At 50.3% G+C, this 24,306-nt stretch overlaps 1 protein-coding gene across 9 annotated transcripts; it reads left to right on the top strand.

The window, feature by feature from the left end:
- The first annotated feature begins 210 nt into the window (after positions 1-210).
- VEGFA (vascular endothelial growth factor A) lies at positions 211-23,295 on the top strand. Of its 9 annotated transcripts, none has more exons than XM_069009886.1 (8): positions 211-921; positions 6,731-6,782; positions 11,884-12,080; positions 13,793-13,869; positions 14,275-14,307; positions 17,060-17,131; positions 18,251-18,382; positions 20,641-23,294. In XM_069009886.1, the coding sequence occupies exons 1-8, from the start codon at positions 856-858 to the stop codon at positions 20,660-20,662; spliced, it is 651 nt and encodes a 216-aa protein (XP_068865987.1). In that variant the 5' UTR covers positions 211-855; the 3' UTR covers positions 20,663-23,294. The 9 variants fall into 9 exon arrangements, with proteins under 9 accessions (XP_068865987.1, XP_068865993.1, XP_068865988.1 ...); XM_069009891.1 differs by lacking the exon at positions 211-921 and adding an exon at positions 5,026-5,265; XM_069009892.1 differs by lacking the exon at positions 18,251-18,382 and having other exon boundaries at positions 20,641-23,295.
- Positions 23,296-24,306: the final 1,011 nt, after the last annotated feature.

Raw genomic sequence — 24,306 nt, 5'->3', positions numbered from 1 at the left:
GCACCGGGACCTGCTGTTAGCTTGCCGCCTTGCTTTATCCTCTCGTTTAATTTATTTTTTCCCCACCTATACTTTGATCCACTGGGATTTTTTTTTCCTCCCTTTCCTACAGAGCCTTCCCACGCCCCAGTTCCCTCCCTCTCTATCCAGCTTGGATTTTTTCTTTTTTCTTTTTTTTTTTTTATTCATATATTACTATTTTGATTTTTTTTTTTTAAGCGGTGGACAGAGAAAGGGAGAGACAGTAACAGAGAGGGCAGGAGGAAAACGCTCTGTTCGTCCTTTCCGCCACCACCACCCCGACTTGCGGAGAGGGGTCGGGCCGAGCGGCGGCGGAATCAGCCCCTTTTCCCCGGGGAGGCGACCCCGGCTCGGGGAGCCGCCGGAGGCAGCCGCCGCGAAGAGGGGGCGCAGGAAAAGAGATGCATTGAAAGTTTCCGCGCAAACTTTGCCGTGAGTGCGCGAAACCGAGCGAGTGCGGCGCGGGTGCCTGCCTGCCCCGACGCGGGGAGAGCGCCGCGGACGGGCGCCGCTGTGGAGCACGGACTGCCCGGCGGCGGGGGCCGGGCGGCGGCAGGGCGGCCGCGGAGCCTACGCTCGGCCCGGCGGAGCGCCCACGGAAAGCAGCAGCGGGGGCCGGCGGAGAGCCGGGTTTATGGAGGGGTGAAACCGGAGACCCCGAAGAGGAACCCCCCTTACCCCGGAACCCTTCGCAGCGCCCGGCCGGCGGCACCCCAGGAGGCGGCGGCGGGCACGGAGGAGGCGCGGACGAGAGTGCGGCGGGGCGGCGGCGGCGGGGCAGCGGCAGCGAGGCGGAGCACGGCGGGCCCCGCTTCGCGGCGTGCGCCGGCAACCATGAACTTTCTGCTCACTTGGATCCACTGGGGGCTGGCGGCGCTGCTCTATCTGCAGAGCGCGGAGGTAAGCGGCGGGACTGGGGCTTTTGTGCCCCGCGTAGCGGAGGGGGAGGGAAGGCAGACGGCCGAAAATACTTTTCCCCCCCTTTTTTGCTTTTTCGCCCCCCTCTCTTTGCCTCCCACCTGCTCGGTGCGGTGCGGCCGCGCCACTGGCGCCGGGTGCGGGTGGGTGCCCGCAGCACAGACACGTGTGCGGGCGTGCGTGGTGCTGCAGCGGAGGACAGCGCTGCCCGGAGCTCCGCGGGGTCCCGGGACAGCGGCAGCGCCGTGCGGAGTGCCCGCGCACATGAGCGCGCCTCGGCGCGGGGCTCCCGGTGCGGCGCGACCGTGGGGTCCCGCCGGGGCCGGGGCGCTGCGGTCGACGGGGCGCGAGCAGGGAGGCAGCGCGCTGCCTTCTTGCATCAGCCTCGGGTCTCCTGACATTGCAAAAGGCTGTTTCGGCGATATTTGCCTTGGGTCCCAGCTCGGGTTCGTGCCGCCGAGTGGAGTTCAAAATACCTAGCTGGAAAAACAAATAGAGATCAAAGAGGACAAAATGGATCCTGAATTTCTTCTAGATTGGGAAAAAAATTAACCAAAATGCAGATCTCCTGCACCGAGATTACAAAACCAAGGATTTTTCTCTTCCTCTTCAGTCACTTTTACCTCATTGTCATTCTTGAGGAATTACAAATCAACTCTTCCTCCTTTCCTCTTTTTAAAGAAAAAAAGAAGAAAGAAAGGCAGCTTTCTTTGCAAACCTGTCCTATAAATCTGTTTTCTAAAGAGTCAAGAGGGTTGTGTTGCCAAGAGATATTAAGGGGTTTAGACAGAGTGCCCACGTGAAAGTGGCTGTTCGGGAGGCAGGCATGGATTACGTTTTAAAGGTTATAACAGGTTAGTTCTCTCCTGCCATTTCTGCTCGGCACCTGGAAAGAGTGCGGGCCAGATCATCTCCCACAATCGTGAAAATAAACGTCGCTTGCAAACTAATCAGTTATTCACATTGTTTGTTCAGCACCGATGCTGGAAGGCAACTCCCCAATTAGGAGCCATTTCAGCTGTAACTGAAGTCATGCAAGCACTGCACGCTTTGTTTCTAGCCTGTTATATCTCTACTTTAACCAGTGACAGCCGCACATTAGGCTGTGCTCGGCTGTGCTCAATGGGAACTGAGGCGCACTCTCACTTGAGTGTGGCACAGAGCAGCTCCCTGCTGCTTTCCTGCCAGGTTTGGCTGGTGGGACAATTCTTTCTGCTCTCCAGGAGTTTTTCCACCATCACCCAAAACAGGGGTTTCTTTGCCTCCCAGCTCCTCACTAAACTTGTACAGTAGCATCTGTTCCCCACCTCTAGGTGAGACAACTCTTTATTGGTGTCCAGTGATAACACCCTTTAACCCTCCCCTTGTTCCTTCTCCCCTCCCCTTCCTCTTCCCCAGAAGAGGAAACAGCAGATCAGGTAGAGTGAGATCTGTCTGTCCTCAGGAGCTGCATAAAAAGCCTCATGCTGCCTTTTCTCCTAGGCTGGAGGATGGTGCAAATGAGAAAATAGCACAACAATGGAAAAAATGGTAGGGAAGAATTACAGGAGTTTGAGGGGAAATGTTGCAGGGACAGACACAAGAGATGGCTAGAGATTCAGGTACCTGGGTGATGTGGGCCATATAAGTGCTCAGGCAGATCGACAGTGAGATCTGCCCTTCGGTTCTGTCCTTATTTGTCCGTTGGTTGTCCGGGCACTACGGTGATGGGAACGTTAGAAATACCAGCAGATCTCACGTAGGCAGCTTGATGATGACTCTGAGCATGGCAGAAGGCATGACTCTTCACACGGGACTAGGGTTTGTGCTTTGATGATAATATTTATCTGGCTGTCAGGCTGATCTATCTAGCAAGCCAGGCACATGAGAGAGAGCATTAAATAAAAGCCCTGACAGAGTCTGAGTTGGGGAAGCAGAGTCCAGCATGTGTCAGGCAGCTTCCTGGAAGTGAAGGAGAAGGGATGAAGGAATCACGGTGCTCCTCTGGTGAAGGTTCAGGGGGATGACTCCTTACTGAGCTAGCTGTTACAGTTGCTCCTACAGCAAGACTGGGATGGTGGGAAATTGCTTCATGGTTGGGTCTGGGCAGCACTGATGCCACAGGTGTCTGCCTCCACTGGTGGCAACAGCCTTTCCATGCAGGCAAGGGAGGGAAAGGTGCTTTTGCAGTGCCACCCTCCCCAGCTGATTGATTGTGCTGGGCGGTGTGCACAGTCCTCACGCACCACGGGATTAGAGAGGTTGCACTGTTGTCCCCTTCCAGTCCTACCTTTCTTAGAGAATGGGGGACAGGTGGTTATTCCCCATCTTCCTTCATCTGCAGGTCTTGCTGGCAGCCTGGTGACAGGTCACCCCTGATGACGGTCTGGGAGCTCTTCCTTTCCTGCCCTGAACAGCAGCAGGACCTGGATATACCAGCTGTACTGCCATAGGGAACAGGCAGTGATCAGACACTGAGGGAGGGAGAACAAGCCTGTGACTAGACTGTTAATGATCGCACACCCGCCAGGCTGCCTGCCTTTGGTGTGCCTCTGCACCACGCCACGATGGGGAGCCACCAGAACCTGCTTCCACAGCCCATAGGCAGCTGGGATGCAGCAGGTCAACCTTCCCCAGTTCCTGTGCTCTGAGGACAGGCTGGAAAGAGGAGCACTCCTTTGGGAGCAGGGGAGAGGGATGTCTGAGGGGCTCACTGATTCCTGAGCAACCCCAAATCCATTCTCCCATCTGTTCTGTCAGAGGTGCCTTGGCTGTGCTGGCAGCTTGCAGGATTACTGACCTCTGTCTGCATGTACAATGGAGAAGGAGTGCAGTGAGTCCCATTCCCCCCCTCTCCTAAGTAGAAAACGCTGAGAATTTCTAGTGCCTAAGACGAAAAGTGCCTTAACTCCTGTCCCAGAGTCCCTCTCAAAGTGGATGGATTGTTTGTTCCAGTCCTAAACAGTTACAAAGCTCTTTTAATGAGGCTGCACAGATTAGGGGGAGGGGAAGAGAGAGAAAGAGTGCTGGTGGTGGTGGTGAGGGGGGTGATGGTTAGAGAGGAGTGACTTGATTAACCTTTTCTCTCCCTTCAGAGAAAAGCTTGCTTTGGACAGGGACTGGGGGAGAACGGAGACAGGGAAGGTGCAGACACATGGATGGTGTGAAGTGGGTTTATTTGTTCGGGAAGGGAGGGATGTGCATTTGCTACAACCTGCAAAGAGCACAGAAAGGAGCTTCCCTCTGTCAGCCCTATTCTGGGCTCATTTATCCTACTCTCAAGGCCAAGCCAGGGGTTGCTTCCACTCTACTGTGAAATGTTGAAAATCTGTTGGAAGGAAATTGTGTTATACAGAACTGTTGGGTAATGCCAAAAGCCAGCAGAGGAGAGCATGACCTTCAGGCTCCTACCGAAGGGCACGGTTGGCCTGCTTGTCCTGAGGAATGTTTTTGGTTCCCCATGTCTGATATATAGCAGACTGTTTTGAAGTGAGGCACAAGTCCCTGCCTCACCTGCTATTCTAGTGGACGTGCTTTGAGGCCACTAGGCACAGGTGAAAGGCACTGCTGAAAGGGCAGAAAAGTTTCTTGGAATAGTGAGCAGAGAGCGTGTTACTGATAGTTCTGGGAAACCTTTCTAGTTTCTGCTGAGAGCTCCCCTGGGAAAGCTCAGAAGCTCTTTGCCCACTTTGCACCGATCTCATTTGCCATCTTTGGGGTCGGATCACATCCCAGGTCCAGGTGAGCACTGCGAGAGTGTTCTGGCTCCTGCTCCACTACATCAGGGGCAGGGCGAGGTGCTGGCTAGGCGTAGGTGAGTAGCGAAAGCCTGTGGCCTGCTTCTGCTTCTCATCACTTGTGCAGCCTGTGTGCTTGCATGCGAAGAGGCAGTGGGCTTGGCAGCTGGCAGGGCAGTTTTGCATAGAGAATGGGTAAAAATGATCCTCAAGGTGTCTCCAAGCTCATTTTACTCAGTCTGTCATGGTCATTTTGTGTGTGAACCAGAAATCCCCGCGTGAAAAGTCTTGGGGGTGTTGTGACTTGAATAAACTGACTTGGCTCGTGATCCTCTTCCTGTGCCATAGCAGATTGAGGCTTTTCTGCCCTTGATGCAGTTTTCTTTTTACCCATAGATTGTCAGGCACTGAGTGGCTTTGGAAGGCCACTGCAGCCTCCGCTGCCTCCATTTTGTTTCTGCTGTTGCAGTGACCTTCACACTTCATGAATGAAACTGTTTCTAGGAACCTGCTTTTTCAAGTGTTGTCACAGCACTGAGACTGGGCACACAGCTGCCTCCTCCCCAGAGAAGAATTAGATCCACACATGGGGCAGCTCAGGTCTGGGCTGGTAAGTTATGCCCAAATACAGAAAGACTTTGGTTGAAATGAGAAAGAAGTTCGGTTAGGGGGACCTTAGACAAAGGGAACTATGCACAGACACAAAGGAATGTCTGGGAGAGGGGCTTCTAGCTGGCTTTCTGGCCCCCTCCTTTTAAAAGCTGACACTTTTGGCTGCTTGGATGGTGGTGCTTCCCCAGGGCTGCCTAGAAGACCATAGGTGGCATATTCCTATTGTGAGCTTAGGGTGGACGTGGCCTTAATTCTGTTCTATCTTCAGCTACAAGATCAGAGTGCCTTTTTCTAAGCCTAAACACAGCATATTGCTGACAAAGCAGTATTTTGTATGGATCACCATGCTCCTTATGGGCCTCTGCTGAAAGGCAGCAGGTTCTGGGGTGGATCACACAGGTGGCAACATACCTCAGAGAAGTGAAGAAAGCTGGGCCTTTTCCATTTTGGTTCAGAACAGAACGGCAGGGGGAAGCCTGACTTGGCTGGAAAGTTACGTCAGAGCTAAAGCCCTCACGAAGAGCAGGAAGAGTGGCGTTCTTGTTTCACCTGGAATTAAAAAGGCTTCCTTAGTAAAGTGGTGTAATATTTCTCCATACCATTTTAGGGGTGGGTTACCTGTCACCAATCCTGCCTGCATCAGTGCTTTGGAAATGTCCCTAGTCCCAAAAGGCAGCAGGAGTGACTGCAGAGCTTGCAGCCTTTTCGTTCTTGGCCCAGGGGAAGCTGTGGAGCGCAGGAATGGGATCCATGCAGGGGCTGCGGACTGGGGACCGTTAGGTGAGGGCGCGCGTCGCCCTCCCTTCCGTCAGGGAGGAAGAAGACCTGGGCGGTTTGGCGGCGTCCGTCGGCAAAGTGGTGCTGTCACAGTTAATCGCCCTGACACCCGGCCAGATGCCGACACCTCCGTGGCCACCACTGCTGGGTGACAGGCATCTGTGACATTGAGAGGGCAGCAATGCCCTTCCGTGCCTGGCGGCCCTCCTCCCCCTTCTGCCCTCCCGGGCCAGATTCACCTTTACGGAGAGAAGCGGTGCCCAGGTCCATCGGGTCGTGTCGGCAGCAGCAGGCCACCCCGTTACTGTTCTCCGCCGGGCTCGGATTTGTTCCCGGTGTTTGCCCGCGGTCACTGACAGCAGATCCCCCGGGGACGCGTTTCTCCCTTTAGGGCCTCTCCCGGGCCCGCCACACGGCCCTGCCAGCCCCGTCCCCCAGCCCGGGGCCGTCCCGCCCGTGCCCCTCTCGGCTCCCCCGGGGGCCGGGGGAACAAAAGGTCCCTCTGTGCCCGCCGGGGCGGCCTGCGGGGAGCAGCTCCGCCTCGGGGGCGCCCCCTCCCGCGGGGGCTTCCTCCGCCCCCTGCCCGGCGGAGCGTCGGCGACGGGACCGGGACCCCCGGGACCCCCCCGCGCCCCGGGATCACGTCATGGTGCCGTGTTGTGACTGATTTTCTGTTGTCTTTGCAGTTGTCGAAGGCTGCGCCTGCCCTGGGGGATGGGGAGCGGAAACCCAATGAAGGTAAGCGCTAGGCGGCTTCCCGGCGGGCGGGTGCTGGGGTGAAGGAGCCCCCGGAGCCGCGGGCGGCCAACACCGCCACCTCCCGGGCAGCGGGGCCGGGGGCTGCCGGCGGGAGGCGCCGCCGCCATCAGCCCCTTCGTGGCGGCCGCAGCGCCCCCGCCCCACGCCGCGGGCCCGGGCCGAGCCGTGAGGCCGGGGGTGGCCGCGGTGCCAGGGCGGGCAGCAGGGCTGGCCCAGCCCGCCCCTGGCTTACCGCAGCTCAGAGGGAAACTGCGTGCGTGCGCCAGTGCACATACGCACGCTCATTTATATATATAAATATATATATATCTCTACACAGACACGGGCGCACACAAAGAGCTGAATAGCGGCGAGCAGTTTGCTGGGGATTCGCCACAGTGTTGTAGGAAGGGATTTGTCAAATTTTGCTGCTCGCCTCTTTCTCAGCGGTGCTGGTGATGCCCGGCTGGGTGGCCACGTCTGATCCCCGAACAAAGGCCGGAGGGGCCCCCAGACGGCAGGTCTCTGGGGAAGAGAAGGAGAAAAGGACAGTCCAGGATGATTTTCTGGGCTTATGCCTCCCAGCAGTCCCAGGTACCCCCCCAGTCAGGAGATTGCTGAGCACTGTACAGAGTCAGGCTTGAAAAATACACCTTTTATTCTGGTTTGGGCTAGCAGACTTTGCAGATTCAGGGAACAGCACTATGATCTGATAGGTTCTACTTAATTTGTTCCTGATGGTCCAGTATGGACTGGACCATTTCCTGGTGAGGAAACAATGTGGTGCCTCTGCAGCTGCTGTGATTTTGTGTCTTTCCAGTTCCCCAAAGGCCAGGCTATGGCAGTGTCCTCTGCCTCGTTGGTTCATGCAAGTAAGTGTAGACCAGAAGGGCATTCAGCCCCTGGGTTAGTCAGAGACGCGTCCTGTGAGCGCCCTGTCTGGTGAAGCCCTGTGCATGTCAGGTGGTTGGCTTCTGTCCGCAGTCCTCAGTTCAGCAGTGGGATAAAAGGGCTGTGGACTTTGGAACGTTCAGGCTGAGGTGATCATCACCTGCTTTAAGACCATCCTGACCGTGTTTTTCCCTTACGTGCATAGCAGAGCAGATCACTTGTTGCATGGCAGGGTCTGTCTGGCAGACGCCTTGCAGGGTCCCCACGGGCTGTGACCTTCAGCGTTATTCCAGCCGGAGGTCAGCAGAGGGCTCCAGCAGTGTGGGCCCAGATTGTTTTTTTTTGTTTGATTTTTTTTTCTTTCTTTCTTTTCTTTTTTTTTTTTTTTTTTTGGTAGCAGTCAGTTTCAATTTCTGTAACTTTATTGGTGTGACAGACTCCATGGGTGTTGCCAGAGGTTTGTAGCAGGCTGTGCTTGGGATAGGTGTCCATTTTGCATGGGCAAAATTTCTGATTTGCTGGCGGGCTGCCGCCTGTTGTGCTTGACCCTTGCTCCTGCTGAAGTCAACAGAAGAAGGTTCAGTGACTCCAGAGGGATCAAGATGGAGCCTGCTGTGAGGCTTATTTTGGTAACCAGTTCTCTGCTGTTGGTAGAAAAGAGCTAGTGTCCTCATCTGTGCCATTTGTTGTGTCCAACAAATCCTTCCTGGGGAGGGAAAGAATCAAACAGAATTAACTTCTGTCACAAGAAGGCTGATGGGATTGCAGGAGAAGCTGGTCTGGCAGTATAAGTGGTGAGACTTTGATGTTACTGTCCTGGTGCTATTTCAGGTTCTGTAATGTAGATATATATGTGAACTAGAAGTCAGGACTCCTGGCATTACCTTCCTGGCTCTACTTTTGTCCCGTGGTTTGACCTTAGAGGTCCGCTCTCTACACCTCAATTTTTCCTGTGTGAAGAGGAGATGATGGCAGGCCTCTGTTACCCAAGGGCAGTCCTGTAGTTCCTTCCACTGAAGCTCTTGGGGGCTTGGGGTGAAAGGTGGGTTTGTGTCTTTGGCCATTTTATGCTTTCTGTGAGATGTCAAGCTGTGATGGGTTTTTATTTGGAATGGACTTAACTCTGATTGGAGACTGTAATTTTAGTATCAGCCCCTACCCTTTTGTGCTCAAGAGAGGCTTCCACATGTTTTGTGGGACAGGAAGTTGTAGAGGAGTCAGACAAACACTCTTTGTTCCACGGGAAAAGATTTTCTGGTATAAATAAAGGAAACCACCAGCACTTGTGGCTGCACTTTTATTTTTAAAATAACAGTGTGTCTCTATTGCTGCTAAGCCATTGATGGGGAGGGAGACAAAATGATCATAGACTTTCTCCTTTTGTAGTCCAGCATGTTCTCACTTGACTGCTCCAAATTTGAACTTAAACTCTGCCTTGAAGAGTTAATGTGGGTCCTGTCTGCGTTTTAACCTTTCTTCCCCCTCCGTTTACAATTAAGAAGCTCTGACTCAAATCTGGAGGTGTGTTGCAGGGTAGGAGTGTGAGTTAATTGTGGGATTAACTTCTAATTTGGGCTGAAGTCCAAATTGCAGGAAGGGAGCAGAGCTGGTGGTGTTAGTCCTTTGGTGACCTTCCTGTGCTTCCCCTGAAAGAGACCTTCCATTCATGACACAACCAATGGAAAGGAAGCACAGACAGAATCATCGCAGCAAAGCATGGAATCTAACTAACTCCCAGTACATAGGAGTAAGCATAGGTATGGTAGAAGGGGCAGGATTTTGCTGTGAGGATGACTGTACCTCAGTCATGCACTCCAGTTTGGTTTGGGTGGTAACTGTGCAAATGAAATACAGAGTGTTGCACAGTCTCCATGTGAATGCTCTGCGTCCAGCAAAATACGGCAATGTGCCTTTTGTGGCAGGATTTTCTGACTGCCAGCTAGGGAAAGATTCCCTGGTTCCTTTTCAGAGGCTGATTCAGACTTCGGAAAACCATCATGTGTTAAATTAAAGGTAGAAACTCCCAGATTCTTCGTGGGAAGGATTTAGTCCTGTCAAATCTCCCAGATCTCAAGTATAGTTGTCAGGGTGCAGCTGTGAAAGTAAAGACCCTGCAAAAGAAGTTGAGTGTGCTGTTCTGGGACCAATCTGTAATTTGGATTCTCTGGTGTAATCCAAATGCTTGGGTAGGGCAAACATTTAGGAAAGCATGGCAGATGTCAGTCAGTTTCACTTCACGTTTCTACTCTGTTTCGGTTTCTGCCTCCTTTATGCCCCAGACTGGTGTGGTGAGCAGCATTTCATCTGCACAGGTAACTGCTGCTTTCCCTCCCTCTTACCTTCCATCCCTCCCCTTGACGTAGGTCTGTAAGCATTTTTATCCTGAACTATGCCTTTACTGCCAGAGTTCTCAGATCCTGTGTCTGGCACAGTGTGAATAATCAACAGTGCAGTTCAGCGATTATCACTGTGCCTGCAGAATTTCCCACATATTAAATTGTTCAACTTGCTGGAACATAGGCGGCGACTAAGGTCACTCCAAAGGGGAACAGGAAGAAGGAGGTAGTCACAGACAAGATAGGAGAAGAGACAGGAGACATACGGCAGTTAGGAGAGGAGGGAAGAGGAAGGGAAGGAACAAGGAACAGAAACATACTGTCTTCTAGACAAGGAATACCAACAAGCAGTCCATGCCTGCCAGGCTGCATTTCCCTTTCACAAGCCGCTTTCTCTTTTAATAGCTGCTCACGCTCTCTGACACTTCAAACTCCTTGGATGGAAGCTCCTCCCCTCTTGTACCCGATCTCAGCACTTCAGTACTATGGCACTGTCAGCCCTGCATGACCTAGAATTAACTTTCAACAATTAACTGCGGGCTGTGAGCTCCAAGCCCTGCAGCTTTTGCATTTTTGTGGCAAAGTAACCTTTATGCCAGTTTGTCACAAGTTCAGGGCACTATAGAAACGCTTACGGGAGACCATTATTTTCCATGATGCAAGCAGTTTGCTCTTATCACTCTGAGTTATCAACCTTGCTGCTGGAGGACTCTGCATACTGTACAGGTGGATCATTGTAGTGCATAACAGCATGGGGCAGGTACTATCTCCTTGTGCATACTCTTATCCTCTGCTCCATGTGAGACGTCCTCCGTTGCCAGTGTGGTGCTAGTGCTAGGAAGCCTGGAGGGCTCCAGGTACTCACTGTTTGCAGTACTCTACTAGTGCCTGGGGTTTGTGTGTGTGTACTTATCTATACTATCTCTCATCTCTTTAAATCTCTCCAACCCTTGACCAAGCAGCAAAATGAAGCTTTGGCAAGAGACTGGGAAACATTGAGAAATGCTTGTGAAATCAGTGCAGATCGCAAGCAGTTAGTGTTTGCTCCATTCGTAGGGAAGGCATGGGATAATGGCAGATCCACCCTGTTCCCCCTCCCACACTGTCTCTTTGTGGTTCAGTAGCCAAATATATCGTCTGGTTAATCCTGAGGGTGCTGTGAGCTTACTTTGAATCTTTCAGTGGGTGGCTTGGTTCCTTGGTCTGGGAAAGTGGTCAGTGTGGAGACACCAAGGCTGTGACTTGTAGTGGATGCTGTCATGGTTCTGTGGTGACCTGCTGAGGTGGATGTTCTGCATGGCCAGAAGAGGTAGATGACAGGAAGGGTGAAGATACATAGCTCCATGGTTCAGAGCCTCTGCTTGCTCTTAGAAGTGTCTGTGTGCTGAGGTCTGTACAAAGGAGGCTTCTGGCTTTAAAACCCACTGAGGCATCCACTGGCTGTTTTGAAAGGGGGTAAAGGGCAAACGGTGAAGGGCCTTAATCCAGAGTGCAGATTACCTGCTACAGCTTCAGGGTTTTTTTTGGCTGAGCTGATACTCTTGGTGGCAGCATACCCAGGAGTATGGGAAATAGCAGAGAAGGGGTTTGGGGAAGAGTCAGCTGTGCATCATGGTACCAGGGAGGCAAATAATGAGGCTCTCTTGTCCATCTTGCCTTTGTCCTGAAGCAGCCGTAGGAAGAGATGGTGTTTTTCCCTTCCTACTTTGATGTGTGTGTACGTAGAGCACAGACAAAGGACTTAGGCCTGCAAGACTGTTAGTGAAGAGCATAGGGTAGTTGTGTTGCAACTATCTGGCTCACTTTAAGGGGCAAAGCACTAGACATTCTTGAGCTAAGTTTGCATTAACTTATTCCCTCCATTCCTCTTCTAGTTATCAAATTCCTGGAAGTCTACGAGCGCAGCTTCTGCAGGACTATTGAGACCCTGGTGGACATTTTTCAGGAGTACCCTGATGAGGTGGAGTACATATTCAAGCCATCCTGTGTGCCTCTGATGAGATGTGCGGGTTGCTGCGGCGATGAGGGCCTAGAATGTGTCCCTGTGGATGTGTACAACGTCACAATGGAGGTGAGGGTCCAGCTTGCAATCTGCCATCCTTGGTTGGAAGGAAGCAAGTCAGCCATCACAGCCACCCCAAGTCCCAGCTAATTCAGAGGAAGGGCAACCTACCCCAGGGAACCTCTCTTCTGACTCTGATGCTCAGTGTTCCACCATGCAGGGTTAAAAGATGAGTTGCCTATGTCTATTTAAGGCTAAGAGGAGAGTCTGTTTTTTGGCTCTTGCCCAGATACAGTAGGTAGGAGCATGCAAAGAAGCGTTTCTGCAAAGAAGCACTTTGTGCTTAGAGAATACAAAGGAGCATTTCCGATGGTATTATCTCCAAGTTCCCAGAGAAGATACTCCTTGGGCCCTTGCTCCACCTTAACTCTACACACAGCTGTTGTTCTGAAGGTAGCTGAGTAGGGTGAAAGGGGAGAACCTGTCAGTACTCTCTCCTGTGAGGTCAGCCTGTACCAACAGAGCAGGGAATTTGGGTCATAGCTACCCTGGCACAGCAGGGGTGAAAGGGGCTCTAAGAAACAAACTGCTTCTGTGTCAGCTGGAAAAGCCTTTCTGCCTCTGGGCGTCTTCCTCCTTTGTTTGGAGGCTGCTGAATTCATTTCTTGGAAGAGACAGAGGTGGCCGTGATAGCAAAGGCTGGGCCTATGGGGAAGATGCAAATTGCTTTAGAGAGCTTTGTTACTGCCCTCATCTGTCAGGCTGGATCCCAGGTCATGTCCAAAATCATGCTGGTGCCCATTACCCGTACCCATAGCTTCCTCACCTACTTCTGTCCCTCAGCCTTTTGCATGGCCACTGTAAATATTGCTGTCACCTTTTAATATCGATGAGAGATGTGCAGTGCTAAGTGATTAAGCAGCAGGTCCTTTTACCTGTTATTTGGGCTGTGTTTGAACTCTGTTGGAAAACCTGTCTGTGCCCTTTCATGGTTCCCCATACTGCTTTTCCTCTTGCAGGCTCCAGCCTGGGTACCAGAACATACTAGCTTGGTGTAGCTAGGGGTGGTTTTCTTCCTACCATTCCTTGCTGAACTACAGTTCTTGGCTGGTATGCCCACATGCCTGTAAGGGGTCAGAGGCACTTAAGCAGATCACTAGAGCTAGTGGTCCAGTCATGTTCTGGGTTAAGAGAATGTGACAATATTCCATATTAACTTCTCTGGAGGTACCTGGGGCTGGGGCCTGCGTGATGCAGGTGAGCTTTGCAGGGCTCTTACAAACATAGATCTCCAGATTTATTTTCTGTGTCGAGTCACTGAGAAAGTGAGATGTCAGCTGGGAAGGAATGGTGGCTTAAGGAAAAGGAGTTGGATATGGAATTTTTGATTTGGATCTTCGTGTGAGACTATAGCATTGCTTCTGCACGAGCAGGCTGGATGTTCAGCTACTGTCAGTCCAGCATCAGCCAGGGAGGGCTCATTGAGAACCTTGCTGTGGTGGTATGCCCTCTCCCATGCCTGTCTCCAAGGCAATTCACCAGTGCTGGCACTGGGCATGCAGGAGCAAACAGAGCTTTGGCACGAGTCTGGTGTTGCTGCTTGCTTGTGATCAAAGGCCTTCCCTGACTGGGAGAATGGGGCCTCAGAGCTAGCTCGAACTCTGCCCTGCTCTTCCCAGGAGCAGCTGGGGTGCGAGTGCTTTGGTGCACAGCGGCCTGATTTGGAGCTGTGAGTATGAAGAGTGAACAGGCGGTGACCCTCTCTGTTTCTTTCATTCCAGATCATGAGAATTAAACCCCATCAGAGTCAGCACATAGCACACATGAGCTTCTTACAGCACAGTAAATGTGACTGCAGGTGAGAATGGAGCAGCACTGGTTCCTCTTGCAATCAACTTTGAGCCTTTCCTTTTTTCTGCCATTGGGTTGGGACTCTTGTTCAGACACTTATGCAGTGTCCTCGGTTGGTTTGCAGTGGGATGGCTGAGCCTGGGAAAAGAAGCCCTGTGCTGTCAGGGCTCTTCTGTCTCTAGCTATCACAGGTGGACAGTGCTAGCCTGCAACTTGGGATCTTATGGCACTGGCTACCAGCAAGGTGCAACAGGAGAGCAAAACCACTTTGGGATGGACCACTTGACCTGTGCCATGGGCATCCTGCAATGCTGTCTGTACAGGTCTTTCCCTGGACTTGGTGGGAGCTGGGGAGAATACTGGAAGTATAAGCTCTCTTCTAATGAGGCCTTTGTTCTGTCTTTCCCCACAGACCAAAGAAAGATGTCAAAAACAAACAAGAAAAGTAAGTGACAAGCCTTTCCTCCTTTCTCTTTTGGTGGTTGGTTGGCATTTCCTCTCCCCACTGCCCCTTGCCCTTTTCTTTGGTTGGATACACTCACTTCAAGAAGGTGTTTTTGGAAATGGCATATGGTAGTAGTGCATGGGGCGACGCTCTGAATCCATTCCAGGTGGGCACAAAACCCCAGATCTGATGGTCCTTCCTTCATACCCCAGATATGGACCTTGCATGACCCATGGCCATGGCAATCAATCCTAATGCTTTTTCCCGAGTCAGGGAAGTCCCATCGTGTCTGTCCTGCCAGAATGGATTCAAGGTGCAGCCCCCATTCTCCCCTTCCCTCTTCCTGGGGTGTTTCTGGTTACTGCAAATTGCTGCCTTTCTTTATTATTAATTTTTTTCTTGCTGCTTGAGTGAGTATTTGCTGGCTTCTTTCACAGCAGCTTGGGTAGGAACTGCTGGCTACAGGGAGAGGTGGAAATAGAGGCCTGGTGGAGGCAGGACTGATGCCGTGCAGGATGTGACACTGGTTTTGGTTGGGTGGGGATCTGGGAGGGTGTAAAGGGAGGTGGATGTCCTAGCTGGATCTCAGTGAAGGCTTTCACGAGGGTTTTTTTTAATCTGATGGATTTGCTTCGGTGGCCTGAGGGAGGTTAAGTCACAACCTTCCCTTTACTTCCTTCCCAAAGTAAAAAGGTTGTGGAAAGCAGAAGAATAAGCTCTAATCCTGCAGTAGTTGCAGGGACGAGCATAAAATGTGAAACAATGTTGAAAAGAGTGAGTGATCTCTCTGAGCGAGAGGATCAGCTGGACTGTGCATGACTGGGAAAGCAACTCTGCCGTTTAGAGGTGTGGAGTTGGAGAGGAAGGAGTGAATATTTGGAGATGAGGCTGAATCTGAGACAGAGGGAGCAAACAGGAGAGTGAGGGAGCTTCTTTCACCCCTCTCCTGGTGGTTGTATATTTCTAGCTGCCTTCCAGCCTCTCCTCCTCCCCCTGGAAATCTGCTCCTAGCTGCATCAGACTGCGTGCAGCCAACGGTGCTCTCTGCACAGGGCCATGTCGGGGATGGTTGGTCTGTGTGGCTCTGTAGTTTGAAGGTGTGTGAGAGTTTGGTCTGTGTGAGCTCTGGTGAGGATGGGGTGTGGGTGTAGCAGCCAGCTCGGACTGTGTTGCATTCACTTTCCTCTTCTAACAGCACCTTGCCTGCTCTTTGCTGGTTCTGCACTCCCCAGGGAAGGAAGGGAAGGGATGGGAGAGACTGGTGTGCTTTGATTTGTGCTTGATTGAAAGTCTTGTTATATTGGTACCCCTCTCCTCCCCTCAGGTTGATTTTCTTCCCCTCACCGTCTCCCTGTGACTCCTGCCTGACATGTAGGGCAGAACCGGGACTGAGCTGATGCTCTGACACTCGTTCCAGTGAGACAACTTGAACAGGGCCTAGGAGACACCTATGGTGCTTTCTCTTCTGTCCCCTCAGTTCCCTTTGATAGCTCTCTCCCGAGGTGGGCTGCACCAGGGAACAAGGGAGCCTTTGCTGAACTGCCTCAGAGCTGGGACTCATTTGCCTGACAAGCCCTGGTGCTTTGCCTAGGGCCTTCTCCTTGCGTGTCTCTCCCTTGCTCCTGTGCTAATGTGGCTCAAGGAGCAGTACAGGCTCCAGCCTCCCTCCTCCCTGTGCTCTCAATGGCCCATAGGGATCCATGGTTAATGTCCAGGACTGCATGTCCTAGCCTCTGCCTGCCTCAGCTCCTGCCCAAGAATCAGAGGCAACTGGTGAATTTTTCAGAATGGAGTCAGTGCCTTGGCTCCGTCTGCTAGTCTGTCTGGCAGATCCACGTGGAAGGTGACAGGAGGGAAAGGAGGGAAGATCTGAAAGCTGCTTGCTGGTTATCTCCCGGGTAAAATAACTAGGTCAGGCCTTCCTCTTCTCCCTCTTTACTCTTCAGTACTCAGGATGGAGGCTGCCAGAGGAGTTACAGACATTCAAGTAAGGTTTCCTGGAATCCTCTGAACCACAGGCAGGAGGTGAGGTGGATGACCAAAGCCTTCAGGTTGGATAGCCCTCTCCCACACAACAGTGCTGTGTAGATCAGATCTCTTCCTTTGTCTGTGGAGTGCTCCCATCCCAAGGCAGGATTGCCACCAGCCCTGCAGCAGAGCTCTTGGAGCTCAGCTGCCCCCTCCTAGGCCCAGTGCTGGGCAGTGCATCAGGTCAGAGTGATTTCCTCTTCCCTGCAGAGAGCCCTGTCACTCAGGTTGCCTCTTGTCAGTCGTTGTGCGCCTGTGCTTGTCGCCTGGAATGGTTGTCTGCACTCACTGCGGTGGTGTGATGCTTTCACAAAGCTTTCTGTTCCTTCTCCCTCTCACCCTGTGTCCCTTTCCCACTGCCCCTTTCTGGAGGGGGCAGGTGCCCCTCTGAGGCTCCAGCAGATCCACCTCTGCTCGCAGCAGCGTTGCAGGAGCTGGTCTCTGCTGAGTTCCCTGGTGTTGGCTTGGCTGTGGGGAGGCTGGTTGCAGAGCTGACAGGAGCGCCGGAGCCGGTGAATGCGTATGTGAGGTGGAGATCTGTGCTTCGGCCCTGGGATTTATCCTCCAGTCCTGCCTCATGTGCTTCTCCCCTCCCAGCAAGGCACATGGCTGTATTTTTTTTCTCTTCTTCCTTGCGTTTTCTTCCGTTTTCTCTCTACCTCTCCCTTTCTTTCCCCCTCTCTCTCTTTCTCTTTTTTTTTTTTTTTTTTTGTTTTTCTTCCAGAAAATCAAAGCGAGGAAAGGGGAAGGGTCAAAAGAGAAAGCGCAAGAAAGGCCGGTACAAACCACTCAGCTTGTACGTTTGTGTCCTCTGCTTGTAGACTCTCTTCCCTCCCTCTCCCCAAACCAATCTGCCTGCTTGCTGCTCGCTCAAATCTCACCCTCCCCTCCCAGTCACTGGTGGGCTGCAGATCCTGCAGGGGCAGCACTGGTGGTGGCACTGCTCTGGCACTAAGGCTATCTCAGGGAAGGTGGCTTTAGCTTGCTTGGCTCTCTAATCATCAGTGGCAACCATTTTCCCAAGGCACAAGAGTGTGGCGGGTGGATGAGTACCCTGCACCTCTTCACACCTTCTTGTTGTAACTCTGTCATCTGCTTTCCCCCACTTGTCTCGTGCCCTCACTGCTATGATGACTGGTGACAGGCAGGCTGGCATCTGCCATGCATGCATGTGTGTGTGTGTGTGTGCGTGTGCACATGTGCGTGTGTGTCTGGTGGAGTCACAGGCGGAGAGGAGAGGTGGGACTGTGGGAAGCCAGAGAGGGGGCGCTGGGGAGCCGGGGGGGGCTCTCTGTCTGTTTTTTCTTCTCTCTTTCTGCTGGATTTGGTGTCTCTTTTGCTCTGCCTCTCTCATGGTAGTTCACAAAATTCTGCATTGTAAATTCACGGCCCCTCCATAGGAGACTCCTAGGCGGCAAGTTTGGGATGGGGCTTACAGAAAAGAGGGCAGTGCTGGCTGCAGGGGTAAGCATGTGATGCTGGAGCCCAGCTGCTTTCCAAGGGAGGAGAGACCCTGTGTATTTAACTCGTTTAGCTGCTGGCCTCTTTCTACTCCAATAGTCCACTTCAGAGGACTCCTTTCATTGATGTGTCAATAGCTGGCTGGGACCTCTCACCTTCCCATCCTTGCTTTCCCCTTCTTCTTCCCTCTGGCCTGAGCCAATGGATCCAATGCAGCATTTGTGAATACTGTGCAGAAGGCCTGTTTTCTTTCTCTACGCTAATGCAAGGGGTTGCTGTCCTGGGGCTGTCAGGGTGCTGCTGGAAAATCCATCAGCCTGTGACACTCCAGTGGGCAGCTTGGGGGCTGCGGGAGGGGGCAAGGGGATTGCTTTGATGTTTAGGGTGTTGCATGTGTATATTCTTTCTGCTGAAGCGCTGTAGCTTAGACATCTTTCCTTTTGCCTTTTTGCAGTCACTGTGAGCCTTGCTCAGAGAGGAGAAAGCACTTGTTTGTACAAGATCCCCAGACCTGTAAATGTTCCTGCAAATTCACAGACTCACGTTGCAAGTCGAGGCAGCTTGAGTTAAACGAGCGCACTTGCAGGTTTGTGTCCTGAAGGATGAAAAACACAAAGAGAAAGAGAGAGAAAGAGAAAGGGGGGGAGCTTGCTTCCTGCTGACTTCTGGCACCAGTGCTATTTGATTACTTCTTTTCTCTGTCCTATGTGGGCCAGAGGGCAGAGGGGCTAACTGGGGTGAGGACAGTTTCCCTGTGTCAGAGGGCAGCTGTGCATTTCAGGTGTGCTCTCAGGACTTGGATGGGGATGGCTCCCAGAGACAGGGCGTTTGTATCTCAGGTATTCTTTATCATAGAATAGGATTATGGAGTTCATGTTGCTGAGGTAGGCAGGGGAGGGTCTGTATCCCTCTGTACAGTATCTGTGTGCAACTCTGAGCATACTGTTGGACAAAGATAAATCCTTAACTGACTAGGATTTGACCACCCCTGTCTTCCAAGCCCTTTTTCTGTGGCTTGTAGATGCTCTGCTGTGTGCAGAATGAGGAAAGCCATTAGGAGCACCGCTCAAGGCTGAGCCTACATTCTCCTTTGCCTTTTTGTTCTTCTAAAAGCCAGGGAGAGCACCCTGTCCTCTTATACTGTGCTCACAATTCCCCGTCCGTGTCCTGTCCAGAGTTGTGGTTTGAGGGGCTGCACTCTGGACTGTGAATGGAATACAACAGGTTTAAGTCTGACCCTGGGTGAAGGCAGAGGTGCATATTTCAGGTGTGAGGTGGGACACAAAGGCACTGTGGGGTTAGTGATAGTTCAGAGATCCATGCTGTTAGTTCAGAGATCCGTGTGTCATCTGAGTGCTGTCACACACCATCTGTGGCACAGACATGTAAAGAAACTGATTCTTCAGTTTCTCACCTGAGCACTTTGGTGAACTCAGTGGGGTATCTTAACTCGCACAAGCTATATGTGCACCTCTGGTGTGGGGTCATCCTACCTGTCTAGAGGGAGACAGAAATGGGGTTGCTAATGAGCACTTGGCTGTGACTCTGAACTCAGACCCCTTTCCCAGAGATCTAGGAGATTGTTCCTGTTAAGAGAGTATTGCAGTGGCAGTGGCTCAGGGGGAGAAAATAAGGGAGATCCAGGGTCCTCTGTGGCTATGTCTTAAAAAGAGGAGACATCCATTGGCTAGGTGGCTAAGGCTGATAAAAGTAACAAGTGCTTCCTTTGGGTGTGAAAATGCTTTGTGTCCAAGCCAGAGAGGCATTGGCACTGCCAGCAGGTGGAAACTGCTCTGTATACAGAGAATTTTTCTGGGGTGCTGTAATGTCAGTGGGAAAGTAATTAATGGAGGGGCCAGAAGAGAGCAACTTCTGGAGTTAAACTTCTCCTAGTGAGCAAAACCCCTGAAGTCTGAGACCAGACTTAATGTTGGCCTTTTCCTCTCTGTTCCTGTTCCCAAAGTCCAGAGTAACTGATAATTACCCCACAAAGTTTGAAGGGTGAGAAATGGTAACAAATACAATGAAAAACCAAACAATACCCCAAAGAAGTCATGATGGCAGAAGGGGTTTACTAGTTTCTCTTACTAGTCCCTCTCTGTGGTGGCATAATTAGCACTAAGGGAGGTTTCCCGAGGCGGTGTGTTGGCCAGAAAAATGGGAAGGAGTCATAGGAGTGGTTAGCTTATCAGTTTCCAGATAAAAAGCTGGTTAAGCTGAAGTTTCTCATGCTCTTTCTTGTAGAATTAGAATTGGGACCTACAGGGGAGGGTAAATTCTCATTTCTCCTGCTGCTTCTTCAGGCCACTGCTGTTCTCTGGTGCTAACCCCCACTCACAGCAGCTACTGGAATGAAAAGCACTCACTTTTCACTCTCTTGCCTGCATGAGGCCTTGTTGTCTGCACTGCTTCCAACCCAAACAAGAGGCTAGGTGGAGAGCCGAGGGTGTGTGTCTTTCTGCATGCATTGCTTAGCCTTGTTTTTCTGTGTTTGTGTTTGTGTGTATGGTGTGCAAAGGTGCAAACAAGACACTCGGCTTATCTGTGAGGAAGCCACTGATTCTGCTCCTAAATTTAGCCCTGTTTGAGTATCCCCCCTGCTCTGTCTCAGTGAGCCTGGGGGAATAGAATTCATCGACTCGTTTGTGGGGTCAAGATTCTCAGCTGATTTGCCCCATCTGCACAGCACTTCACCCCACCAGTGATGTCATGCCATGCCTTAACACCGTGTGCTCTTAAACACATTAGCCACCACCCTTCCTTACCTTCCCTGCCCTACTTGCACCCCCATCAGAAACATTAACCCCTGTTCTCTTTTTTTTCCTTCCTTCTCCTCTTTGACAGATGTGAAAAACCGAGACGGTGAGCAGCGGAAAAGAAGGGGGAACAGCCCTGTTTCTGGAGCCTGATTTCTCGCCTGGACAGAATAAAACAAAACAAAACACTAATCCAAATGAACCCTAAAAATGAAGGATCGGTAGAGCACAGCACTTTCAGTACGGACGATGGACTCCGGAAGGAACATTCCCCAAGGCACCCGCCGCACAGAATTCACCTATGGGTTTTGAACTGTTTTATTTTATTTTTCTTTTTATGCTGCTAAATAACAGAGCCAGGAAGACTTATAGGGGTGTATTTGATGGGTTTTCCCATGCATACATATATATGTGTGTATACATGCATATACATATATATATATGTATATATATTTTAACCACATCTATATATACATATATGTATATCTTAACCACACACACACACACACACATATATATAATATATATATATATATACTGATTATTTTTTTTAACATTGCTAATGTTATTGGTGTCTTCACTGGATAATACTCGACTGCTGTGGACACAAGCGGGCTACTTGGGGCATAAGAAACAAGCTAAGACTGGACTTGAGTAGAAGCGCTGGGTGTAAACTTCTTAACTCTAACTGACTTGTGCGGCCTCCGCTGTTTCTCTGTAGAGTGTGCTGTACCACAAACCACCTTCTCCTTGCCTGGGACAGGGAGGAGAGGTGATGGAGAGGATGGGCAGGGAGTTCCAAAGAGCGGCATCCTAGGGTGCGATGGGTCAAAGGCCAAGGAAATGGCCATCTCCGTGATCAAGGATTCCTCCTCCCCTCTCTTCCCCCAACCTTCGCCCTTCCTCGTCTCATAACCTGCCTGCCTTGCTGGGACATGGGATGTCAGTGTACATTTTGCGTTGACTTTATTTGCTGTAGAACCTTTGCCAGAGAAACCTGCTGGCTTCTCTTAAGGATGGTGGGCAGCTGATGCGCACTAACTTTCCGTTCAAGGAAGTATCACAGGAGTCTAGATTTCCTGCCCTTGGTGGCTGCAGAAGGACACAAGGTCTACAGTGTGCTGAAGCAAGAATGGGGACCGGTGCATAGCCACACAGTTGTTCAGCACTGTCTGCTTTCTTCATGCACAGAGCTGCCACTCAAGAGCATCCAAGATGCTTATGGAACATTTCTGGAAAGGGATATTAATCAAAAGTATATACACAGTAGTGGGGGTGTGTGTGTGTATGTATGTGAATGTATGCATTTGTGTGTATGTATGTATGTATGTATGTGTTTTTCTCTCTTTTTTATATATATATATTTATTTTTATACATATATATATATAAAAAAATAATATATATGTATGCCAAGATTGAAGGGGGGAAAAAAGAAAGCAACTTTTGCTGCCTTCAGTTTGCGTGCCCAGTGTGAATGACCCTTAAGAATGTCAAGATTTTTTTTTTGAAAATGACATACTGTAAATATCAGGCCCGTTTTCCATGTCTTGGGCTGGGGAATCAAATGTGAAGGCAGCTGGAGTCCCTTAGCTGTGTCGTCAGGTTCTTGGCTATGTGTGTATCTGCAGTGTAGGCTGTGGTGTATGTGAAACCCACCTTACACACGCGCGCACACACACACCCCCCTGAAAGTGTGTTTGTACATCTATGTGGATATATATAATCTAGTTCTGTGATTAAAATTATTATTAATAATAATAATAATCAAAAAGGTACTCGGTCTGTGTCAGAATGCTGCCAAACATCATCTGCAATTGAATTTTCAACGCCTGATAATGTACAACACGGAAAGCTTCCAAAAAGACAAGACAGTCTAAAAACAGACTCACAACAAGTGACTACTAACCACTAGGATCTCCCCATCCGACTGATGGCTTTCAGAAGGAGAGAAAACACACGGGTGGGTGCTTGCATCTGCAATGTAGAATATTCATGCTGCATCGTGTGCAAGACAGAGGCTTCCGATTGGGGGAGGGAAGAGAAAGTGTTTTATATACTTATTTAATATCCCTTTTTAAATTAGAAATTAAACAGATAATTTAATTAAAGAGTAGGGATTTTTCAGTATTCTTTGTTAATATTTAATTTCAACTATTTATAAGCCGTACCTCCTTTTTTTTCTTTTTTTTTTTTCTTTTTTTTTTTTTTTGTACTTGTTGTGTATAAATTTAACCTTCCTGTTGTCCCATCCCGTCTCTCCCCAATTGTTGGCAGAGTCAGTAGCATGTTATGGGCAGTTATTTAATTAATTTCTCTAACACCTACCCCTACACATTCCTATTGAGACAACGGTTAGATATACATCTACATACTATATATATATTTGGCTATGTGTTTGTATATATATATATGTTTATGTATATGTGTGATTCGGATTAAATAGACACTACGATTTTTTTATATATGTAAAAAGAAGAAACAGGAAAAAATAGAAAATTCTACATCTTGAATCTCTCTCCTTTTTAATTTTAATATTTGTTATCATTTTATTTATTGGTGCTACTGTTTATCTGTAATAATTGCGGGGAAAAAAGATATTAACACTACATATTGTGTCTAGTGAATTTTTTCAAGATATTCCTTAGTACATATTTATTTTTAAACAAAGAAATTACAGATATATCTTAAAAAACAGCAACGACGACGACAAACAAACTTTTTTTGTATTAAAGAATTTAATTCTGACCTTGATTTCCTTTGCCTTCTCCTTCTGCTTTACATCCTGGTTTTCTTTCATTGTGTAACAGTTTCTCCAGCATTGCCTCTGGAGGCTACAGAGCATCAGCAACCTACCAGCTGGACTCTCGGATTTGGGCCCAGCGCCTCCAAAAGCATCTAGGTACCTAAAACCCGTTGAAACGAGTGGGAGGTAGGCACCAGAATCTTTGTGTGGAGCTCAGCCCGAGTTCCCTGCCTGGTGAGAAGAGGGTGGTGTGATGGGCAGGACCAAGGGGGCAGGACTCCTGGGTTCTTCCCAGCCTGATGCCAAGCAGTGTGGTGATGGTCCCAACCCTGCCTCTCTCCTATCAGGAGCCAAGTCCTGTGAGCTGGGTACTGTACAGGCATGAGTAGATGCAATCCTGGTGGAGTTTACAATCCAAGGTGAAAGTAATGCTCTGAGCCTGCCCTTTCTGGTAATGGACTTGGTGTTTGCAGTTGGACCTGTGTGTATGTAACTCGCTATCAGTGGTGGCTCAGCCAGACCTTGCCATCCTGGACGACATTGAACAAAACTGTTCAGCTCTGACAGTGCTCATCACTTCATGAGGGATCTTGATACCATTGCATTTTTTGTGATGTGCTTTGGGGTCTTTAGGAGGAAAAACTTTGGCAGTGGTGTAATTTCCTCGTCATCCATGGAGATGAATGTGTCATGTGTCAGTCATCTGGCCACACTGGAAAGGAGCATGCAGGATGTTTCCTGGATGTCTGGGAGGTGACTCACTTAGGGTAATACAGACCACTGAGTTCATGGCTGCATCATTCCTGCTCTTGCAGAGGTAAAGATTCTGGCTTCTATTTAGGATGGACTCAGGTAGCTCAGCAGGTGGACCTGCAGTCGCTGCCTCAGCAGAGGGTGAAGTGGAGGAAAGAGGATGAGTACCTGAGGATGCTTTGGTTCCTTGTGTTCAGTAACGTCTTGTGGACTGCAGCAGTGAGGTGAGAAGGTGAGCCATCTGGATGTTTCTGCAT

Source organism: Aphelocoma coerulescens, chromosome 3, assembly GCF_041296385.1.
Source record: "Aphelocoma coerulescens isolate FSJ_1873_10779 chromosome 3, UR_Acoe_1.0, whole genome shotgun sequence".
NCBI classification, from domain to species: domain Eukaryota; kingdom Metazoa; phylum Chordata; class Aves; order Passeriformes; family Corvidae; genus Aphelocoma; species Aphelocoma coerulescens.
This window is presented reverse-complemented; position numbering and strand designations above follow the sequence as displayed.

Excerpts from the sequence above, each read along its gene's own strand:
- VEGFA (XM_069009886.1), top strand. The coding sequence starts at position 856 with ATGAACTTTCTGCTCACTTGGATCCACTGGGGGCTGGCGGCGCTGCTC. Across the intron at positions 12,081-13,792 it reads TGTACAACGTCACAATGGAG|ATCATGAGAATTAAACCCCA; the intron begins GTGAGGGTCCAG and ends CTTTCATTCCAG. Across the intron at positions 14,308-17,059 it reads GTCAAAAACAAACAAGAAAA|AAAATCAAAGCGAGGAAAGG; the intron begins GTAAGTGACAAG and ends TTTTTCTTCCAG.